The following is a 24,900-nucleotide window of genomic DNA, read 5'->3' as shown; positions in this document are numbered from 1 at the left end:
ATCACCTCCATTACTGTGTAACTGTAAGCTCTGGACAAGCAAAAATTCGATATTGAGGTGTGCTGCGTACCAATGAGATGAATGGCAGTTGAGGCGGAACAGTCGTTGGTGGGTGACTTCTGAGGAACCTCTCGCACTTCAGTTGAATAATCATTACCCGGGAAAGATGAGCTCTGTCTGCGTTGACCCTTATTTCCTAGCTCTTCGTGGCACGTCCACGAAGACCACATTAACTTCAGACAGTTTCAGTGGTGGGTGTGGTCTGCTGGACAGTGTTAACATCCAAATACCTAAGATATCTCGAAGTGTCTAATCACCTGAGACTCCATCAACATAAGAGACAGCAGAGCTAGTAACAGACCAAATCCTAAGGTAAATAACTTGCTCGTTGCTAACAAACATGTGGCAGGTTCGTTTGAAAAATTGAAGAATTTCTACCTTAACGAAGCCTTAGAAGGATTTCCTGGCCAACTGAAACCTAGCAAGAGCCTACGTAATTGAAAACTTTCTGTTCGTGACAGTGAAAGCTAGCTAAGTGAACAAGGTATTAAATGCCAAATCAATTGGAGGGTGTCATCTACAAGGAGTGGCACATAGTTTTAAATTCTGTAAACCTTAATTTTTCTAACTTCCGAGCATAATGGATATATGTGGCAAAGGGCTGCATCAGGAATGAGAAAGCGAAGATATCATCGATGTAAAGAAACTCATGAAAATCATAAGGGTAAGCATAAGTTACCTTTCCTAAGTCTGACTTTCTGCTTACCATAGTTAGCCGACCACATTTCAGGAAGTTTTATTTGCCTTGAGGTTAGGCTATTTAACTCGTAACCTCATCGCTGCTTTAAGCGCCAAAGCTGTGTCACGCCACCGTCCTACGCAAGAGGTAGTCTGCGTGCAGAAGATGTAGATTAGCAGGAGACGAAGATTACGAAACGCATTTATGCAACAGCAAATAAATAATTTCAGCAATATTATTCTGGGAGTACCATAAATACGAAGAGGTGGATTTCTATGCTTACGTCGCTTGAACATCGTCATGGCAGTCACAGCTACAATTTGGCACAGTAGAATACATGAAAATGCTTTTAGAAAGGTATGTACTATTCCTCTCAAGTGCACAATGTACCTCTTACTCGCTACCTCTTGCATGTCTCCTGCTTTCTTCTAAGTGGCGGACTTGTCCGTCAGTACGTACCAAAATATTTTAGTCGGAGATAATGTCGGTGACAGTAAGGTATCAAACAGACATTTCAAGTAATTACGAAACAGAGTGTTATCATTCTAGGATCATCAGTCCTTGGTCTCCCCTATGTAATAGCTATTTTGTAGCAGCAGCACAACCCGTCTTAGACGGAAATTTTCTTCGAGATTTCATTCATACATGTATTTTTAAATTGCCATTGTTTATGTGATATTTTATGCTTTCCTGTCGTATGATGATTTTGAACCTTCTCTCGGTTATTCAAACTGGTGGCATCCGCCTTAACACCTGGTATTTGGAAAATGAAATGTTTTCTGAAAAAAACAAATTTTACTTGTTCTTGTCAATGTTTTACACTTATATTTTTATTTAACTACAATTCTTAGAGAAATTCATATCAGCGTTAATTCAGAAAAACCAGAAGAAAAGGGAGGTTGAGAATTTTAGTGTGTGAAGAACGTGTAATGGCGTTTGTTGGCCTTATTAGTAGTTCTGTTCATGAGAGAGACACAAAAAGTCATAGCAGTGAACGGTAATTATTAGTTACACAAGGTGTAACGCGTGTAAATGTAGATATTTTTATTCGTGACAGGCAACCTGTACTGAACAACGTTACATCAGTATTTACTTCAAGTGCAGACTAGTAACTGTAGCTACTAGCAGTAGATGGTTTTTACATGGGTTGTATATCCAAGTACATGTGGCAAGCCATGAATGCTTACTTTTCTCTGGGAAGGAGGTCAGATGCTTAAGTGTGGATATTTGGACTCAAAACAGTTTGTACTGAAAGACGCAGTCCACTTAGTGTGCAGTTACAACCATGTAGAAACATAAGGCAGTAACTTACATGACGTTTCTGTGGGATGATTGCTCAGTACAAAAACAAAAAAAAATGAAAGAAAACTAGCAACCACCAGATTTTGTATCCCATGTGCTAATCTTATACGACAAAATTCGCCATTTAAAGCTAAATTTGTACAAAGACTTTGTAGAAGAAAAACGATGCGTCAGATTCGTAATGAATAAGAGATCGCCCTTTTGTTCAGATAAAAGCTGAGTAAAACCGGAATTTATTTTTCAATCCAAATGAAAATCCTGCCATATATTACATTTCACATTTTTGCCAAACTACTGCGATTATCAGCGATCTATAACGTTAACAACGAATTTGGTTGTACTAGTGAAGGAGAAATTTCAATACTGGATGCAGATGAACCACAGAGTGCAGTATCACTCGTCACATGCTAAACTCAGCTCTCTTGCATTCACCTTTGATCATTAATAACGATTGACAACAGTACTGAACCAAAAGAAATTGAGTCACATGGGAATTCAGAGTGTAGCAATCATTGATATTTCGAACCACTGTATAGATGAAAGACTTCATTCGTATTTTTATTGAAACATTATTTTAAAAGCTTTCTAAAACAATTTTATAACATTTCTGCTTATAAAAATTGTCTCAAAATTATGTAGATTCCATAGGCGTCCTGGTGTATTTGAATGAAGTTTATACCAATGCTCCGAATACAATTTTACGCCGAAGTAGAGTCCAGCGGTGGGAGGACAATTTTATAAGTGGTAAAGAAGAAAACTGGTGCAGGCTTAACGCACAGTGATTTAATGTAATGACCACAGGACTGAATAGGAAAGTTTTATTCCCGAGAACAAACGTAACTGCAAGAACTCACGTGAACACCACGGTATTTGACGAGTTCCTTTACTCTGTCGACGACGTAAAAGTTGCCATCAGCGTCGTAGTGCCCCACGTCTCCGGTGTGGATCCAGCCCTCTTTGTCCACGAACTCCTCCATGATGGCCCATCCTTTGAAGAACAGCTCGCCGTCGATTCCTGGACCGAGACACTTCCCAGTCTCTAAGTCCAATACCTGCAGTTAGAGCAATCGCAAACCTTGCAGATACGCAGTTCCTACACTAAGACCATCCACTGAAACCAGAACACATACAAAGAGAGCTACTTCGTGAAATGCATGGATCAAAAAGAAAGGCAAAGGTCAGAAGGAAAATGATCAGCACCTACTCATATACAGTGGAGTCGAGAAGGAGACAAGGGCTAAAAGCAGCAGTAGGGATATTTATCCACAAGAAATACAAAAATGTTATGAAAAGTGCCAATACATCTCTGAATGAATATTTTTACTAAAACAGAACGTGGCTCATCACAAATTAAACATTATTTCTCTGTATAGACCAGAGGATTGTAGACCTATAACGAAACGAGAAGCCTTCTATGAACAATAACAAGAAGTTATCAAACATATTCTTTGAAGCGAACTTACAGTGATAATGGGGCATTTCAATGCTCCAATTGCAAATAATTTTATCCCAAGAGTTAAATATCGATTTAATGATGACTTTCTAAATGATAATGGTTAGAGTAGCAACAGCTTATGACCAAGCAACGAACTGAGAATCAATAATATCCTCTGTGAGCACAAAAAGCGTTATAAGAACGTTTTCCAGAATACAAGAGTTCGTAAATCCACAAGAGATCACACTGTTACATACAATAACATGAATTTTCAGCAATAGCGACTCAATGTTAGAGTCGCTATGGAAAGAATTTACAAAAATTTTATATCATAAACGATCAGCAAACAAAATAAAGAAGACCAACACTGAAGAGGATAATGTTAGAAGTAAATCAAACGACATATTGAAGCAACAGACCAAGAGTTATACAGCATAACAGGGAAAGAAACAGAACACCATGGTTTCGCAAAGAGGTTCAAGAAATGTATAAAAAAGGTGTGTCTGTTTGAATTATGTATTACTCAAACAACAAAAATCTTATGAAGAGTTCCAAAGGCTTCATAATGAGACAAAATCACTAGTGAATCATTTTAAGAACGAACACTGGAAAATATTTTCTAAAAATATAGAACTTGAGTTCTGTGGGATGCAGAAACAAATTTAGAGAATGATACCAATACCGAGGAAAGAATGAGGAAGTGAATGACATAGATGAAACTGGAAAGTTTCGAAGACTAGCATAGAAGTAAACAATGGAGTAATTGCTTCACATGCAGAGATAGCTGAAGCCATAAGTCTACTAAAAGATAGGAACTCTCCAAAAAAGATAGAATTACCAAGGAATTATTAAAGTGTAGCATCCACTAAATGCAAAATTAACCAAAGTAGATAACAAGCTTTTAATCTGTAATAAAATTCCAAATGAATGGAGGAATTGTATCATTATTCCATTGTAAAAGAAAGGAAATAAGAGAGACCGTCCAATTGCATGCTGATATATCTACTCATTTCAGCTCATTAACTCATAACAATAATAATAAGAAATAAAGTAAAAACCATAACAACCCTTGCAGAGGAGTAGCATGGTTTTAAATCTTTTAGGCCACACACAGATGCAGTATTCATTCTTAGGCTGTGGATAATTCCGTTTACAACAGACCAGCTTACCTTTGTTTTATTGGTTTACAATATTGTTAGTTAAGGTGACTGTCTGAGTCCGAAACTTTCGAATTTAGTCATGGAAGGGGTGATGAGGTATTGGCTGGTAGTGATTATAGAATTCTGGACGACGAAATAAAAATGATTTGTTAACCTGACGATTTAGTTCTGTTAGATAACAACGAAGATAACATACAGAAAATTTTAGATATATGGCAACCAAAAACCTAACTATCATCATACAGACTCAGAAAATTATGACAACATCTGTAGAACCAATTAGATGCGAACTAGAAGTGGTTGGAAAAAGTTTTCAACAGGTAATGACATTTAAATATCTTGGCATTGAATTTTTCAGCAGTGAAAATGTCGTAAAGGACAGTAAACATACATACACAAGAGAGACACTTTTCATTATTTGTCTAGTGTAGTATTACATAACTATTTTAAAGTGTAATGAATTTTACATGCTTGTCATCTATACATTTCTTCCGATACTTGTGCTTCGTAATTGACTTGCATTTTACTTCTGTACCAAATGATTTTCATTCTTTTATATTTCCGGATTTTAAATTTAATAGGATTTCGAAAACGTTCTATCTTTTTTGGAGAGTTCCTATCTTTTAGTAGACTTATGGCTTCTGCTATCTCTGCATGAACCATGGACCTTGCCGTTGGTGGGGAGGCTTGCGTGCCTCAGCGATACAGATGGCCGTACCGTAGGTGCAACCACAACGGAGGGGTATCTGTTGAGAGGCCAGACAAACGTGTGGTTCCTGAAGAGGGGCAGCAGCCTTTTCAGTAGTTGCAGGGGCAACAGTCTGGATGATTGACTGATCTGGCCTTGCAACATTAACCAAAACGGCCTTGCTGTGCTGGTACTGTGAACGGCTGAAAGCAAGGGGAAACTACAGCCGTAATTTTTCCCGAGGACATGCAGCTTTACTGTATGATTAAATGATGATGGCATCCTCTTGGGTAAAATATTCCGGAGGTAAAATAGTCCCCCATTCGGATCTCCGGGCGGGGACTACTCAGGAGGATGTCGTTATCAGGAGAAAGAAAACTGGCGTTCTACGGATCGGAGCGTGGAACGTCAGATCCCTTAATCGGGCAGGTAGGTTAGAAAATTTAAAAAGGGAAATGGATAGGTTGAAGTTAGATATAGTGGGAATTAGTGAAGTTCGGTGGCAGGAGGAACAAGACTTCTGGTCAGGTGACTACAAGGTTATAAACACAAAATCAAATAGAGGTAATGCAGGAGTAGGTTTAATAATGAATAGGAAAATAGGAATGCGGGTAAGCTACTACAAACAGCATAGTGAACGCATTATTGTGGCCAAGATAGATACGAAGCCCACACCTACTACAGTAGTACAAGTTTATATGCCAACTAGCTCTGCAGATGATGAAGAAATTGAAGAAATGTACGATGAAATAAAAGAAATTATTCAGATAGTGAAGGGAGACGAAAATTTAATAGTAATGGGTGACTGGAATTCGAGTGTAGGAAAAGGGAGAGAAGGAAACATAGTAGGTGAATATGGATTGGGGCTAAGAAATGAAAGAGGAAGCCGCCTAGTAGAATTTTGCACAGAGCACAAATTAATATAGCTAACACTTGGTTTAAGAATCATGAAAGAAGGTTGTATACGTGGAAGAACCCTGGAGATACTAAAAGGTATCAGATAGATTATATAATGGTAAGACAGAGATTTAGGAACCAGGTTTTAAGTTGTAAGACATTTCCAGGGGCAGATGTGGACTCTGACCACAATCTATTGGTTATGACCTGTAGATTAAAACTGAAGAAACTGCAAAAATGTGAGAAATTAAGGAGATGGGACCTGGATAAACTGAAAGAACAAGAGGTTGTACAGAGTTTCAGAGAGAGCATAAGGGAACAATTGACAGGAATAGGGGAAAGAAATACAGTAGAAGAAGAATGGGTAGCTCTGAGGGATGTAGTAGTGAAGGCAGCAGAGGATAAAGTAGGTAAAAAGACGAGGGCTGCTAGAAATCCTTGGGTAACAGAAGAAATATTGAATTTAATTGATGAAAGGAGAAAATATAAAAATGCAGTAAATGAAGCAGGCAAAAAGGAATTCAAACGTCTCAAAAATGAGATCGACAGGAAGTGCAAAATGGCTAAACAGGGATGGCTAGAGGACAAATGTAAGGATGTAGAAGCTTATCTCACTAGGGGTAAGATAGATACTGCCTACAGGAAAATTAAAGAGACCTTTGGAGAGAAGAGAACCACGTGTATGAATATCAAGAGCTCAGCTGGCAGCCCAGTTCTAAGCAAAGAAGGGAATTCAGAAAGGTGGAAGGAGTATATAGAAGGTTTATACAAGGGCGATGTACTTGAGGACAATATTATGGAAATAGAAGAGGATGTAGATGAAGACGAAATGGGAGATACGATACTGCGTGAAGAGTTTGACAGAGCACTGAAAGACCTGAGTCGAAACAAGGCCCCCGGAGTAGACAAAATTCCATTAGAACTACTGACGGCCTTGGGAGAGCCAGTCATGACAAAACTCTACCAGCTGGTGAGCAAGATGTATGAGACAGGCGAAATACCCTCAGACTTCAAGAAGAATATAATAATTCCAATCCCAAAGAAAGCAGGTGCTGACAGATGTGAAAATTACCGAACTATCAGTTTAATAAGCCAAGGCTGCAAAATACTAACGCGAATTCTTTACAGACGAATGGAAAAACTGGTAGATGCAGACCTCGGGGAGGATCAGTTTGGATTCCGTCGAAATGTTGGAACACGTGAGGCAATACTGACCTTACGACTTATCTTAGAAGAAAGATTAAGAAAAGGCAAACCTACGTTTCTAGCATTTGTAGACTTAGAGAAAGCTTTTGACAATGTTGACTGGAATACTCTCTTTCAAATTCTAAAGGTAGCAGGGGTAAAATACAGGGAGCGAAAGGCTATTTATAATTTGTACAGAAACCAGATGGCAGTAATAAGAGTCGAGGGGCATGAAAGGGAAGCAGTGGTTGGGAAAGGAGTGAGACAGGGTTGTAGCCTCTCCCCGATGTTATTCAATCTGTATATTGAGCAAGCAGTAAAGGAAACAAAAGAAAAATTTGGAGTAGGTATTAAAATTCATGGAGACGAAGTAAAAACTTTGAGGTTCGCCGATGACATTGTAATTCTGTCAGAGACGGCAAAGGACTTGGAAGAGCAGTTGAACGGAATGGACAGTGTCTTGAAAGGAGGATATAAGATGAACATTAACAAAAGCAAAACGAGGATAATGGAATGTAGTCAAATTAAATCGGGTGATGCTGAGGGAATTAGATTAGGAAATGAGACACTTAAAGTAGTAAAGGAGTTTTGCTATTTAGGAAGTAAAATAACTGATGATGGTCGAAGTAGAGAGGATATAAAATGTAGACTGGCAATGGCAAGGAAAGCGTTTCTGAAGAAGAGAAATTTGTTAACATCGAATATAGATTTATGTATCAGGAAGTCGTTTCTGAAAGTATTTGTTTGGAGTGTAGCCATGTATGGAAGTGAAACATGGACGATTACTAGTTTGGACAAGAAGAGAATAGAAGCTTTCGAAATGTGGTGCTACAGAAGAATACTGAAGATAAGGTGGATAGATCACGTAACTAATGAGGAGGTATTGAATAGGATTGGGGAGAAGAGAAGTTTGTGGCACAACTTGACTAGAAGAAGGGATCGGTTAATAGGACATGTTTTGAGGCATCAAGGGATCACAAATTTAGCATTGGAGGGCAGCGTGGAGGGTAAAAATCGTAGAGGGAGACCGAGAGATGAGTACACTAAGCAGATTCAGAAGGATGTAGGTTGCAGTAGGTACTGGGAGATGAAGCAGCTTGCACAGGATAGAGTAGCATGGAGAGCTGCATCAAACCAGTCTCAGGACTGAAGACAACAACAACAACAACAACAACAACTTGTTCTCAACATCCACATTTTTCAGAACAATTATGGGTAGCAATTTGAAACCACCGTTATCGATATCCTATCTACGTGTGGCATCACGTACTACCCAGTGCACCTTATATATAAGAATTTTCTGTAATAGATTTCCAGGAACAGGTACGAATTCTGACTGTTATGTAAGTTATTTGAAACCTTCCCGTTTCTCCACGTGTCTTCAATATTTTTAAACTGAGTGTCAGCAATGATTAATTTATCCTGAATGTAAAATTCTACCAGGCGGCTCTTCGTGCCATTCTTCTCCTCCAGTCCATGTTCCCCTACTATTTTTCCTTCTTCTCCTTTGCCTGCTATTGAATTCTAATGCTCCATCACAGATAAACAATCTGAAAAATTTCTTTTACCTTGACGTAAATTCTTTCAATCCCTTCATCTCTAGAGCTAATAGGCATGTAAACTTCGTTGTTGACTTCGTATGTATCTTCACTATTACGATGCGTTCACTGTGCTCTTCATAGTAGCGTAGCCGAATTCCTATTTTCTTCTTCTTTATTAGAACCGGTCCAGCATCACTTGTGTTTCATTTTATGCTGGTAATGCTATACTGAGTTGAATAGAAGTCCTGTTCTTTGTGCCAAACTCCCTCAGCAACAACCACGACATCTAACTTCAGCTATCCGTTTACACTGTCTTACCTACTTACAGGATTTAAGGAGGTAAGGACCAGATCTTCGCCGCTAAACTTTCAAGAGGTTATTCAGGGATAGCATCTGAATATTTTGGTATCAGGATCATAAGGAATATTGCGGCACATTACAGAGTAATAATGTAATTACGATTAGTCATTTTGTTAAACCAGTTATATTTGTTTCTTAGAAAAGTTCTGTAGTATTTACTCGCCGAAACGTACAGCATAAAACACAGGATTTCGTTTCTCGTAGACGACTGTGTACATCTGACGTGCCTGCCGTCATTGTGGGGGTGGCTCAACTTCGCGTCGTTGCGCCGCTCTTCCATTGTGTTCAGTGCGTCCATACACGAAGTGCATACCGTCCAACTATTCATTACTAAATCTGTCCATTGTACTGTTAACGCACGAATAACACTGTCGGAAAACAAAATACTGCATTGAACAGAGCAGTATTCAATGCAAATATGAGAGCAACGATTCAAATACGGCATTATTGTTGTCAACAAAAGGTACCGTGAGGGAATGGAAACAAGACGCACAGCGCGTTATCGAAGACATTTGCATTGATGTGCACAATGTCCAGTGAATACCGAAAGAAAGCTAACTGCAGGTCTGCCTCGAATCCGCGCGGTCAGCATGGCGGATTCCTAACCGAAGGGACGCTGGTTCCGTTCCTGGCTGGGTGGGGGATTTTCTTCTCCTGGGGGCCGGGTATTGTATTGTCTTCACGCTCGTATTGTCATAATCGACATTAGAAAATTGAGGTGGCTGTATAGACACGTCCAGAAAGTCAGTAAATTTAAAAAGCTAATAGCACCAAAAATCAAACGAATTTAAACAACTCTTTAAAGAGCCGCCATAGGCAGTGGTTCAAGTGTAGCAAAGTAGGCAGAAGCTATCTCAGAACAACATCTGAAAATTCTTGCGTAATGTACTGGTTTATACACCACGCCCATTTTCAAAGTAAGGAACGATCAGCTGCGAATGAAAACCAGTGTAAAATTCAGATGAAGCTTTACACAAACGCGTTGGGCAGTGTCTATGGTATGCGACACATCGCTCTCTCAGTTGTCAGCCCACAATGAGCGCTTAAAGACGCCTAGAAAATAGTTTCTCTCACCAATTATGCGTACCTGCAGAGAGATTTCGTCTGATTTCGTGCATCCCCATATAACGTAACGGTCATGCAGTTCCTTCTTCAAGAAATTTCTCGACCGCACACTATATGGACAATGAGGACGCTCCTGCAACGTGTTCGATGGGAAGTGTTTGATGGCCCACCCTAAGCTCGGACTTGGCTCAAATAAACCGCTGGCAATGAAGAAAGCGTTATTTCACAGAAAACGCCATGCTGTCCGTCGTAGAAAATTGTCAGAAACCACAGGAGGCTGCCATCTATGACGAGGCTTTCGGAACGTTGGTTCAATGCTACGACAGATGTCTGAGTCAAGAAACGACTATGTAGAGAAGTAGCTGGAACGTGTATCTAACTGTTGCAAATAAAATAGTTTTGATTTTCAGTGTGGTTTCCACTTCACGACCGATCGTTTCATACATTCCGAATAGCCTTATTACATATACGTATCAATAGAAAATATGAAAACACAGAAACACCACACATACCATGCGTAGTATGGTGCAGGAAAGCTGTTGGCATTCAAAACAGTGACCTGCCGTCTCGGCTGAATAATATTCACATTTGGCTGTGGTGGGCGGGAAAGATGTGACAATTAATCCTCTTTCTCATAAAAACAATCCTGGAAGATGCCAGCTGTGTGAACAACTGCGCGGGTGTCTTGAAACAAACGCTGTAGTTTGTTATGGATCTGATCAGCACATAGCTCTTAGTAGTAATGCGTCTTTGCAGAGAAAACATGAGGACCACGGATTACCACGACATCGCTGCCCGAATCATCAGCAAATCCTCGCCATCTTTCACTATTGTGATGTAAACTCGGCCGAAAATTGTTATCAGCGTGAAACAAGACACATCTGACGAAATGACTTTCTTCCATCGCTATATAGTCCACGCTTTATGACTTCTGCACCACCTATCCCTGTTACGGTCATTTGCGTCACTGATGAGTAGTTTTTAAATTCCACTTCGCCACTCTTATTTCTCTTCACAATGCTCTTCAATGACCATCCGTCACGATTACTCTACACGAGCTTTCGTCCGCGTTGTGACATATCAGACGATGGATTTACGTTTTCTCTTTAGGGAGTGTAAATCTTCGATACAGCGCCTCAACAACATTTCGGTTACCTTAGTTAAAGAAGCATCCACCATACACTGGACCTTCACCTGCATTTTAATTCACTTAGATACGATATAATGGCTCACAGCAATACAAACCATGGTCCTCACAACGATTGACACTTGCTACGTACTGAGGCATTGTACAAACGCTGTTCGTTGTCAAATAGAACAGTGCAACCAAAACGCTTGACTAGTATCAGCATTTACGTTAAAGAATGTTCTCGTTGTGTTTCCATATTTTTGTCCAAAACACATACGAACAGCCAAAGAAACTAGTACAGCTGTCTAATAGAGTGTAGGGGCCACGCGAGCACGCAGGAATGCGGCAACACGATGTGACACGGACTCGACTAATGTCTGAGGTAGTGCTGGAGGGAACTGACACCATGAATCCTTCAGAGGTGTCCATAAATCCGTAAAAGTACGAGGAGATGGAGATCTTTTTTGAAGAGCATGTTGCATGGCACCCCAGATATGATCAATGATGTAGATGTCTGGGGAGTATGGTGACCAGTGAAAGTGGTTAAACTCAAAAGAGTGTTTCTGGAGCTACTCTGTAGCAGTTCTGCATTTTTGGGGTTTGGCATTGTCCTGCTGCAACTGTCCATGTTCCTTGGAATGCACAATGAACATGAATGGATGCAGGTGATCAGACAAGATGTTTACGTACGTGTCACCTGTCAGAGTCGTAGCTAGACTTACCAAGGGTCCCATAACACTCCAGCTGGACACACCCGACACCATTATAGCCTCCACCAGCTGGAACGGTCCCCTGCTGACATGAAGGGTCCATGGATTCATGAGGTTGTCTCCATACCCGTACACGTGCATCCAATCGATGCAATCCGAAACGAGACTCCTTCGAACAGGCAACATGTTTTCAGTCATCAACAGCCCCGTGTCGAGGCGTAAACCTTTGTGTTGTGCAGTCATCAAGGGTACACGAGCGGGTCGTTCGGCAATTCGCGGAAGGGTTGCACTTCTGTCACGCTGAAGGCTCCGCTTCAGTTGTCGTAGTCCCATTCTTGCAGGATCTCTTTCCGGCAGCAGCGATTTCAGATTTGATATTTTATCAGACTCCTGATAATCACGGCACGCTCTCTTCATCGTTGTCCCGGAGATGCTGTATCCCATCGTTCGTGCGGCGACTAACACGACGTTCAGACTCACTCAAATCTTGACAACCTACCATTTTAGCAGCAGTAATCCATCTAACGACTGCGCCAGAGACTTGTCTTATATAAGCCTTGCCGACGGCAGTGCCGTATTCTTCCTGTTCACAAATCTTTGTATTTGAATACGCATGCCTATATGAGTCCCTTTAGCGCTTTATTATGTATACCTTTCAGTAGAGATTACAAGTTTTGTGTCCATGTGTCCACACTTCAAAGCGCGAACTTCTGCCAAGGGGCATACTCTTGGTATTCGTACTTTGAGGTAGTAGCCAACCTGAAAACGCACTATTCCTAATAGGTGTAATTATTAGTCTCTAAATGAGATAAATTCTGGTGTAATGTTATTCAAAACACTGGCCTCATTTATCAATGGAAATATCTGCCTTTATACACCTAAAACTCGTCATAAATGGTTCATTGTAGTATGAATAGATAAATTATATTCACAATTACAATATCAAAGAAAAATACAGCCTTCATTTCTCTTTATTGAAGCTACCAATGGCTGAAACAGCTGAATTTGTAATTTACGAAGCAAAAATTTCTTATCATTTCTCCAGTAACATAAAATATCTAACAGACAGTAAAGCGAAATTTAAATATGATCTGGAATCATTTCTTCTGTACAAAACTTCTCTTCATCAGACATTTATTTATCTTGTCACTGGAGGCACGTGTGATGCAGAATAAAAATATATTTACTTCATTGTTACGTTTGTGCCTGAAACGCGATATATGTACAGATACAGCGCTTGACACAGTCATGTCGATTAAATATTTGGGCGTAACATTGCAGAGCGATATGAAGTGGGACAAGCATGTAATGGCAGTTGCGGGGAAGGCGGATAGTCGGCTCCGATTCACTGGTAGAATTTTGGGAAGATTTGGTTCATCTGTAAAGGAGACCGCTTATAAAACACTAATACGACCTATTCTTGAGTACTGGTCGAGCGTTTGGGATTCCTATCAGGTCGGATTGAGGGAGGACATAGAAGCATTTCAGAGGCGAGCTGCCAAATTTGTGACTGGTAGGTTTGATCATCACGCGAGTGTTACGAAAATGCTTCAGAAACTCTGGAGGAAAGGAAGCATTCTTTTAGTGAATCGCTGCTGAGGAAATTTAGAGAACGAGCATTTGACGCTGACTGCAGTACAGTTTTACTGCCGCCAACTTATATTTCGCGGAAAGACCACAAAGATAAGATAAGAGAGATTAGGGCTCGTACAGAGGCATATAGGCAGTCATTTTTCCCTCGTTCTGTTTAGGAGTGGAACAGCGAGAGGAGATGCTAGTTGTGGTACGAGGTAACCTCCACCACGCACCGTAGGGTGAATTGCAGAGTATGTACGTAGATGTAGATGTAGATGTACTGCAGTTGAAGAACACTTCCATTCGAAGGCAACTATGTTAATGGTCTATGGAATATGTAAGTAACTAAGTACTGCTAAACGACACTAAGGACTGACGCGCCCGGCCAATGTGTAGTAGTATGCAGTACCTTGGCTTGCACCCCGTCATTGACGCGCCCCACTGAGCCAGGTGGCACTGGGGGGCGACGGTTGAGCGCCATGCACAGGTGGAAGGCCTCGGTCTGGCCGTACCACTGTATCAGCGGGCGGCCCGTGCGCGCCTCGATCCAGGCGTGCGCCTCCGCCTTGAGCGCCGTCCCTGCTGTGACGCCCACGCGCAGCCGCTTCAGCGCAGACCGCAGCCGGCCCTCCGGAGCATGGCGCAGCAGCGACAGCCACTGGTTCGGCGGCATGAACATCACGGTGGGCTGCCAAAGAACACTCTGACAACACCTCCAACCTTCCCGTGACCCCTTACCCTACACTAGTGGCCAAAGCAAGCCGTTCCTGAACAGGACGTCAGAAACTTTACATTACCAGAATAAGCTTAATCGCAAGACATTGGGCATGTAATAGCTTGTAAAATACACTCCTGGAAACGGAAAAAAAACACATTGACACCGGTGTGTCAGACCCACCACACTTGCTCCGGACACTGCGAGAGGGCTGTACAAGCAATGATCACACGCACGGCACAGCGGACACACCAGGAACCGCGGTGTTGGCCGTCGAATGGCGCTAGCTGCGCAGCATTTGTGCACCGCCGCCGTCAGTGTCAGCCAGTTTGCCGTGGCATACGGACCTCCATCGCAGTCTTTAACACTGGTAACATGCCGCGACAGTGTGGACGTGAACCGTATGTGCACTTGACGGACTTTGAGCGAGGGCGTATAGTGGGCATGCGGGAGGCCGGGTGCACGTACCGCCGAATTGCTCAACACGTGGGGCGTGAGGTCTCCACAGTACATCGATGTTGTCGCCAGTGGTCGGCGGAAGGTGCACGTGCCCGTCGACCTGGGACCGGACCGCAGCGACGCACGGATGCACGCCAAGACCGTAGGATCCTACGCAGTGCCGTAGGGGACCGCACCGCCACTTCCCAGCAAATTAGGGACACTGTTGCTCCTGGGGTATCGGCGAGGACCATTCGCAACCGTCTCCATGAAGCTGGGCTACGGTCCCGCACACCGTTAGGCCGTCTTCCGCTCACGCCCCAACATCGTACAGCCCGCCTCCAGCGGTGTCGTGACAGGCGTGAATGGAGGGACGGATGGAGACGTGTCGTCTTCAGCGATGAGAGTCGCTTTTGCCTTGGTGCCAATGATGGTCGTATGCGTGTTTGGCGCCGTGCAGGTGAGCGCCACAATCAGGACTGCATACGACCGAGGCACACAGGGCCAACACCCGGCATCATGGTGTGGCGAGCGATCTCCTACACTGGCCGTACACATCTGGTGATCGTCGAGGGGACACTGAATAGTGCACGGTACATCCAAACCGTCATCGAACCCATCGTTCTACCATTCCTAGACCGGCAAGGGAACTTGCTGTTCCAACAGGACAATGCACGTCCGCATGTATCCCGTGCCACCCAACGTGCTCTAGAAGGTGTAAGTCAACTACCCTGGCCAGCAAGATCTCCGGATCTGTCCCCCGTTGAGCATGTTTGGGACTGGATGAAGCGTCGTCTCACGCGGTCTGCACGTCCAGCACGAACGCTGGTCCAACTGAGGCGCCAGGTGGAAATGGCATGGCAAGCCGTTCCACAGGACTACATCCAGCATCTCTACGATCGTCTCCGTGGGAGAATAGCAGCCTGCATTGCTGCGAAAGGTGGATATACACTGTACTAGTGCCGACATTGTGCATGCTCTGTTGCCTGTGTCTATGTGCCTGTGGTTCTGTCAGTGTGATCATGTGATGAATCTGACCCCAGGAATGTGTCAATAAAGTTTCCCCTTCCTGGGACAATGAGTTCACGGTGTTCTTATTTCAATTTCCAGGAGTGTATGTCATTTGAGGAGCTATTAAACTTAGCAAAATATGAGTAGGGCATGTTTCGCCAAGACTCCTCTTCTGGGGATTTCAGCCGACTGGTCCAAGTCTTTATTGGACGTCACTACGACGACTTGCTCTTCGATGATGATGAAAGTATGATCATCACAACAGACACATACAAACAAAATGTTCAAATGTGTGTGTGAAATCTTATGGGACCTAACTGCTAAGGCCATCAGTCCCTAAGCTTACACACTACTTAACCTAAATTATCCTAAGGACAAACACACACACCCATGCCCGAGGGAGGACTCGAATCTCCGCCGGGACCAGCCGCACAGTCCATGACTGCAGCAACCTGACCGCTTGGCTAGTCCCGCGCGGCCACTCACAAACCCAAACATGCACACGCGCACAGTCTCGAGTGGACAAATCCCCAACCTGGCCGGAAATCGAATCCAAGACCCAGCATTAACAACGCTAACAAAAGACTTCGTGTTGCTCACTATGACACATGACGACACACATCTAAAATTGTATTAAAAATAATTTTCTTGTATATACAAACCCAAAAAAATTTTAGAGCAAATAATGTCTCTAAGAGAATTGATGAGGTGAGAAATAAAATGCATGACACAGCTCGACTTACAAAAGGAGTCAGTTGATAGACTACATCATAAGGCAACAAGATATAGATACGAATTGCAAGAAGAGTTGTTAAAACTTAGCTTGACTACATTCAGCACGTTCAGATTGATGTTCTATCATGCTCAAAAGTATCTGAATGATCTAAATTTCTTTTCACCTCATCTGCATGCCGCCCATTATCATAACTTTCATGAATGTCCTCTTATCTCTTTTTGATACATTCGTTTGGCTATACAGATTGGTTATAAGAAACTGCTAGAAAACACATCTCTATATGGCAATTAATCTATGTATGACCTGACTTACTCCCGGCGTATAAAAATAACTTACAGGCGTCATCCGCATGGAGTCGTCGACAGCCACAAATATTTCGAAACGTGACCACCCTCTCATTTCCGAGGTAAAACTGTAGCAAGTAAGCTCTGTGCAAGTGAATTCAAAACCTCAATTCACCGAGCAATTCTGGAAAGATAAAACAAACACTCCCACATAGTGTAAACACTAGCGCCACCACACAACTAAAGATGCAAAGATGACCGACGCCAGGAGTTATCGGTAGTGAAAATTAATAAACGGTTGGTGAGGTACCATTGACTCTGTCCCTCTATTTTTTTTTTTTTTTTTTTTTTTTTTTTTGTAGAGAAAGAGAGGTTGAGAGAGAGCGGGATTCCACGAATAATTTAGGCAAAAACCTCCATCTATTCAATCTCAACTAATTCCATAATAACACTATCCCAATAGTTACAAGTGACTGCAAGAATCCCCATGTTGTTATATTCCCTACGCTGACCTACTGCAATAGCCGATTTGCTTGGCTGTTTAAGCGTGTGTGACTCTTATGCTCAGTACATCCGTCCTCCACGGACCTGATAGTCTGACCAATATATGACATCTCACAATTGCAAGAAATACGACAGACACATGTCTACAGACACCTGGCTTACGCAGATGCTGATAATCCTGAACGGAACCTAAGAGGACCTTAATCTCAAATGGCAGTTGGAAAACATATTTTACATCATATTACGGAAAAATTAGACCAGTCTTGTTGGAGATACTCCCAGCGAATGGCAGAAATGACTTTGGTGGCAACTCGATGTTATCGTCACTCACCCAGTGCACGATTGGTCGATAGCGCAACGCAAACCTGATCTGTCTTTCATTACATCCATTCTGACGGAAGATGACCTCAAGGAGGATTAACTCAGGGACTGGAATGACGTGGACCCTATGAACCAAGGTACGTAGTATCCCATCAGCGGAATCAGGCTGTGACAGCTATAAGCCTGTAGACACTACTCAGTGTGAGTAGGCTTACTATATACAGCGTGTCCTGATGTACCATCAACCTCCCTCATCAAGGGAGGGAAAGCAGCCATCCTTTTCACCTCCATCGTGAAACGAATATTAGGATGGACTGAATTTGGGTATTCTAAAAAGTGGTTAAAATTATTACTGTCATGAGGCGAAACAAGAAAAACATCGTCTATATATCTGAAAAAACGCACGCAGGTTTCAAAGCCACCGGCTCCAAGGCACGTCCCTCGAAGTCTTTTGTGAACAAAGATACAACAATTAGTCACAACGTCCTCCCAGAAGACGAATCTCTAGTCGAAATCGTGGGAGTCAGACAAAGTAATGTATGGCCTAAAGTGGTGAAATTTCGAGTGCCTGGGGACCGATGTGGTAGCTGTGAAGGTCCTATAGGACCTCTGAAAAATGGTGGCCAACGGTACTGTGGTGAAGATAAATGGGAGAAGATAGCAGAAGCAGAAGAAAAGTACTACATGGAGTGGTCAGAAGTAAGAACAGAGATGTGAGAGAGGATGCTACAATGATAGATGGAAATGGGAATGATGTACTAACATAGGGAAACTGAAGATAGTGTGGAAGGAGAACTTTGCGCATTTGCTAAATCCGAATGGTATTCGAGATACTGAAAGTACACTAAAGGAGGTAAAGTGAACTCTGGCGCGGTGGCGGGGGGGGGGGGGGGGGGGGGCAGAAAAGAGAAAAGATAACTGCTGACATGGAGAGAAATATGGAAATGACACTGGACAAGACGAAAGGAGAAAAGGCATCAATTATGATGGACGAATTACATATCGAAATGGTGAAGGCAGCAGGGGAGGTTGCGAAACTGTGACTGTATCGTGTGAAGAGGGTGATGTGGGAGGAGACGACTCAAAGAGATTAGAAGGGGGCACTAATTGCCCCTATAATCAAGAAATAGAGTAGGAAAGATTATGCAAACTACAGGCAATTCACGCTTATACTACACTATGCCAAGTTACATGAAAGAATCCTGGAGTGCAGAATGCAAGCAAGTGTACATAACAAACTGAGAGAGGATCAGCAGGTCTTCAAACGTGGGATGTCAACTGTTATCCACCATCATAAAAGAAAAGAGTGAAAAAACAGAAAATGTGAAGTCTGGAGGAGATATAAAGTGGAAGTCAATTTGAGCCTTGCGTGGCTCGTGTACGTGCCATATCTCATTAGAAATCTTGTTTTTACTGTACTACCACGTCGTTATGTTAATTTTAATTACTGGTGTCTCTTAGTTGCCTTAAGCCTAATTTAAGATAAGGCTTTGTTGTTTAAATGTATTTTACCTTGAGTGTTAAGTCATGGCGCCTTCAGCTATTATTAAATTAAGGATTTTGTCTTTCAAGCATCAGATTGTTCGATGCCTTCAGCCTAACTGAAGATAAGGCTTTCTGCCTTGTGATCTTTTTTTTATTTAATTTTACCTTTAGTCTTAAATCATGGGTCCTCAGCCGTCTTTAAATTAAATTCAAATTGTAGAACTTACTTAACGTGAGACCTTCTGCCCTCTAAATATTCTCCTTGGAGTCTGAATTTTGAGTTAATGGCTTTTAGACGTTTTTTTAATTACTGTGCTTGTACTCTTAAGGCATGAGATAGTGTGCCGTATTCGGCCGATAACTAAGTTCAAGAATTTGTACTGTAATGTTTGGTCAAATAAATAAAGTTATATGTGTTCGAGTGTAAATGACAGCCGCTCATTTTGGCCCCTTCTCCACAATTCCAACAACCTGTCCTGCCCTGTCGGTTTAGCAGGGCGTTTCACAATTGTTTGAAAGTGGGAAATGAAAGAACGAATTGGATCCAGCAAACAAGTAGTGGGACATGGCACTGATTGTTACCTCTCTTCTTTATTGTGCTCTTTGATGAGATAATGACGAAAGTGGCAGAAAAAACTGGAGAAGACGAGATGAAAGGAATGGTGTCCGCAGAAAACTTGACGATCTGGGGAAACAGGAAGGAGGGTACTCAGAAGCAGCTTGATGCTTTGAAAGAAGCTGTGGGACAGTATAGGATTAAATTTAATACAAACAAATGTGAGATCCTGGTTACAGCTAGAACAAAAGATAGATCAGCTAGCAGAGATGACTGGAGGTAAAAAATTGATGAAAGTGGAAGATAAGTATTCGGGACGTATGAATAACAAAAATGGAAGAAATAAGAAACAGATCAATGAAAGTGGCAAACATGGAGCAGCGTTACTACGAAGTGTTGAGAGCCTTGTTTGGAACAAAGATGTCCCACAAAAAGCAAGGATGATGATGATGATGATGGGGGTTTATGGGTCGCCCGACATCGTGGTCATCAGCGCCCTGACGAAAAATCAACATGAAATCTCATGGGTAGGGACGAAGGCTGTCCCCACATGCGGAGCAGTTTATAACGTACTGAAGTCTGCCGCCCTTCCCCACCAGTTTAGGGATGAGGCCTGACAGTTCACAAAATTTCACCACTCTCTTAACACTGGTATCGGGATCTGCGAGGATGGTGGGCAGATCTCCAGTGAGACCGAGAGCTGCCCTAATATCACTATACAGCACGCACGTAGCCACAATATGCTGAACTGAAAGCTGCACGCCATAAACTTTACAGAAAGGTGGATCCTCCCGCCGGAGGAGGAAGTCATGTGTGCAAGGGCTACGCCCGATGCACAGTCCGGTAAGCAAAACCTCCATCCAGCAGCGGGGCTGACACGAAGTTCGCCAAGCCTTTGCAGTCGATTTGAGCGACCGCAGTTTGTTGTCTGACACCTGCAACCATTCATTCTCCCACTGACACATGAGGCATCTGTCAGAAAATGAGATAATGGCATGCAACGGGATGGGACATTGATGGATAGCACTATCCCAACGTGCTAAGTTAGCAGCTTTGTTAGCCATGTCTTTACCCTGTATCCCAACGTGTCTAGGTACCCAGCAAAAAGTGAGCTCCTTGCCACAGCGTTGTCGCTGTGTAAGGAGTCATGGATGAGCTGAATCAGCGGTTCTACGGAATACATTTGGTGAAGTGCTTGCAGTGCTCTAATTGAGTCGGAACAGACAAGAAAACTAGTATGGTGATGTCTGTGAAACCTCTACAGTGCCATCAGAATGCCATATAACTCGCGCATCATAATCTGTAAAATGTTCTGGAAGACACACTTTAAAAACCCTATCAGGTAAAACCACAGAACAACTGAGAGCATTCTCCTGCTGGGATCCATCTGTATAAATAACGATAAAACTATGGTACATACTTAAAATAGATGAAAAAAAAGTTGTAAAAACCGTATCTGGAATAGGACTTTTCGTGTACTGTGCCATGCTTAAAATCACTTTGCGCCTCTGAAGACACCAAGGTGGCAGTGCGTTCCATCCCTGAGTGCCTATTTTCATGCCGGAGAGATATGGATCCTTGAGATCCAAAGCACGTATATGGTTCAAATAGATCTGAGAACTATGGGCCTTAACATCTCAGGTCATCAGTCCCCTAGAACTTAGAACTACTTAAACCTAACCTAAGGACATCACACACATCCAACCCGAGGCAGGATTCGAACCTGCGACAGTAGCGGTGCGCGGTTCCAGACTGAAGCGCCTAGAAACGCTCGGCCACCGGATAGCGCGTATACCAAATGGCTAGGTCGCTTGGGGCCGATTCCTGAACAGTCGTTCGAAGGTGGGTTGGATCACAGAACTAAATGCCAATGACTGAGGTGACGTTGAGATTTTCAGCGTATGAGAGTCAAAAGGATACGTCGCCGAATCCGGAGTGGTGGCTGACCAGCCTCTGTACACAGACTATGGACTGGGCTGGTACGAAAGGCTCCAGTAGATATCCGAATGCTCTCATGGTGGACAGCAGCTAACATCCGGAGGTAGGAAGGACGTGCCGATCCGTAGACCACGCTGTCATAGTCCAAGCGTGATCGAACTAAAGCCCTATAAAACTGAAGGAGCTGGGACCTGTCAGCTCTCCATGTTTTTCCGCCAAGGCATTTCAAAATGTTAAACAACCGGAAGCCCTTTGTTCGTAGGTCTTTCAGGTGTGGGAGCCATGTTAATTTCGAGTCAAATAATAAACCCAAGAAGCGCACAGTGTCTTTAAAACGTAAAATAAGGTCACCAATTGTAAGTTATGGTTGGGTAAAACTCCGACGAGCATCAGTAAAATAGACACACATGGTCTTATCAGATAAGAACCGAAAACCCGTTGTCTTGGCCCAGGTTTCCAGCCCCCTAATGGTCAGCTGTTGCTGTCTCGTTGTCGTCATAAGATCAGAGGAAGAGTAGAAGATTGCAAAGTCATTCACAAACTAAATGAAATGATCGTATGACGTTGTTGGCCGGGAGGCCCCATGCGGGGAAGTTCGGCCGCCATATTGGAAGTCCTTTTTAGTTGTCCACAATTTGGCGACTTGCGAGTCAATGATGATGAAAGACACACAACACCCAGTCATCACAAGGCAAAGAAAATCCCTGACCCCGCCGGGAATCGAACCCAGGACCCAGTACGCAGGAAGCGAGAACGCTACCGCAAGACCACGAGCTGCGGACCTGACAGGGCCCCTGACTATGGAGGATACGCCATTGCTTTTTTTTTTTTTTTGGTCATCAGTCTACTGACTGGTTTGATGCGGCCCGCCACGAATTCCTCCCCTGTGCTAACCACTTCATCTCAGAGTAGCACTTGCAACCTACGTCCTCAATTATTTGCTTGACGTATTCCAATCTCTGTCTTCCTCTACAGTTTTTGCCCTCTACAGCTCCCTCTAGTACCATAGAAGTCATTCCCTCATGTCTTAGCAGATGTCCTATCATCCTTTCCATTCTCCTTATCAGTGTTTTCCACATATTCCTTTCCTCTCCGATTCTGCGTAGAACCTCCTCATTCCTTACCTTATCAGTCCACCTAATTTTCAACATTCGTCTGTAGCACCACATCTCAAATGCTTCGATTCTCTTCTGTTCCGGTTTTCCCACAGTCCATGTTTCACTACCATACAATGCTGTACTCCAGACGTACATCCTCAGAAACTGCTTCCTCAAATTAAGTCCGGTATTTGATATTAGTAGACTTCTCTTGGCCAGAAATGCCTTTTTTACCATAGCGAGTCTGCTTTTGATGTCCTCCTTGCTCCGTCCGTCATTGGTTATTTTACTGCCTAGGTATCAGAATTCCTTAACTTCATTGACTTCGTGACCATCAATCCTGATGTTAAGTTTCTCGCTGTTCTCATTTCTACTACTTCTCATTACCTTCGTCTTTCTCCGATTTACTCTCAAACCATACTGTGTACTCATTAGACTGTTCATTCAGTTCAGCAGATCATTTAATTCTTCTTCACTATCACTCAGGATAGCAATGTCATCAGCGAATCGTATCACTGATATCCTTCACCTTGTATTTTAATTCCACTCCTGAACCTTTCTTTTATTTCCATCACTGCTTTCTCGATGTACAGATTGAAGAGTAGGGGCGAAAGGCTACAGCCTTGTCTTACACCCTTCTTAATACGAGCACTTCGTTCTTGATCGTCCACTCTTATTATTCCGTCTTGTTAGTTGTACATATTGTATATGACCCGTCTCTCCCTATAGCTTACCCCTACTTTTTTCAGAATCTCGAACAGCTTGCACCATTTTATATTGTCGAACGCTTTTTCCAGGTCGACAAATCCTATGAACATGTTTTGATTTTTCTTCAGCCTTGCTTCCATTATTAGCCGTAACGTCAGAATTGCCTCTCTCGTGCCTTTACTTTTCCTAAAGCCAAACTGATCGTCACCTAGCGCATTCTCAAATTTCTTTTTCCATTCTTCTGTATATTATTCTTGTCAGCAGCTTCGATGCATGACCTTTTAAGCTGATTGTGTGATAATTCTCGCACTTGTCAGCTCTTGCCGTCTTCGGAATTGTGTGGATGATGCTTTTCCGAAAGTCAGATGGTATGTCGCCAGACTCATATATTCTACACACCAACGTGAGTAGTCGTTTTGTTGCCACTTCCCCTAATGATTTTATAAATTCTGATGGAATGTTATCTATCCCTTCTACCTTATTTGACCGTAAGTCCTCCAAAGCTCTTTTATATTCCGATTCTAATACTGGATCCCCTATCTCTTCTAATTCGACTCCTGTTTCTTCTTCTATCACATCAGACAAATCTTCACCCTCATAGAGGCTTTCAATGTATTCTTTCCACCTATCTGCTCTCCCCTCTGCATTTAACAGTGGAATTCCCGTTGCACTCTTAATGTTACCACCGTTGCTTTTAATGTCACCAAAGGTTGTTTTGACTTTCCTGTATGCTGAGTCTGTGCTTCCGACAATCATATCTTTTTCGATGTCTTCACATTTTTCCTGCAGCCATTTCGTCTTAGCTTCCCTCCACTTCCTATTTATTTCATTCCTCAGCGACTTGTATTTCTGTATTCCTGATTTTCCCGGAAAATGTTTGTACTTCCTCCTTTCATCAATCAACTGAAGTATTTCTTCTGTTTCCCATGGTTTCTTCGCAGCTACCTTCTTTGTACCTATGTTTTCCTTCCCAATTTCTATAATGGATCTTTTTAGAGATGTCCATTCCTCTTCAACTGTGCTGCCTACTGCGCTGTTCCTTATTGCTGTATCTATAGCGCTAGAGAACTTCAAACGTATCTCGTCATTCCTTAGAACTTCCGTATCCCACTTCTTTGCGTATTGATTCTTCCTGACTAATGTCTTGAACTTCAGCCTACTCTTCATCACTACTGTATTGTGATCTGAGTCTATATCTGCTCCTGGGTACGCCTTACAATCCAGCATCTGATTTCGGAATCTCTGTTTGACCATGATGTAATCTAATTGAAATCTTCCCGTATCTCCCGCCCTTTTCCAAGTATACCTCCTCCTCTTGTGA

The 24,900-nt window shown here is 42.6% G+C and overlaps 1 protein-coding gene across 2 annotated transcripts in view; it reads right to left on the bottom strand.

The window, feature by feature from the left end:
• LOC126339944 (uncharacterized) overlaps positions 1–24,900 on the bottom strand; it is an 86,726-nt gene that overhangs the window by 17,230 nt on the left and 44,596 nt on the right. The window contains exons 5-6 of one of the 2 annotated variants that reach the window (XM_050001674.1): positions 14,196–14,474; positions 2,896–3,093 (exon numbers count right to left, since the gene is read on the bottom strand). In XM_050001674.1, the coding sequence (XP_049857631.1) occupies positions 2,896–3,093; positions 14,196–14,474 (477 nt within the window). The remainder of the gene's footprint in view (positions 1–2,895; positions 3,094–14,195; positions 14,475–24,900) is intronic. The other variant, XM_050001675.1, reaches the window with a different exon arrangement.

Source organism: Schistocerca gregaria, chromosome 1 (assembly GCF_023897955.1).
Source record: "Schistocerca gregaria isolate iqSchGreg1 chromosome 1, iqSchGreg1.2, whole genome shotgun sequence".
NCBI classification, from domain to species: Eukaryota; Metazoa; Arthropoda; class Insecta; order Orthoptera; family Acrididae; genus Schistocerca; species Schistocerca gregaria.
Note: the sequence above shows the minus strand (reverse complement) of the source record. Positions and strands in the feature narration are given on the sequence as shown.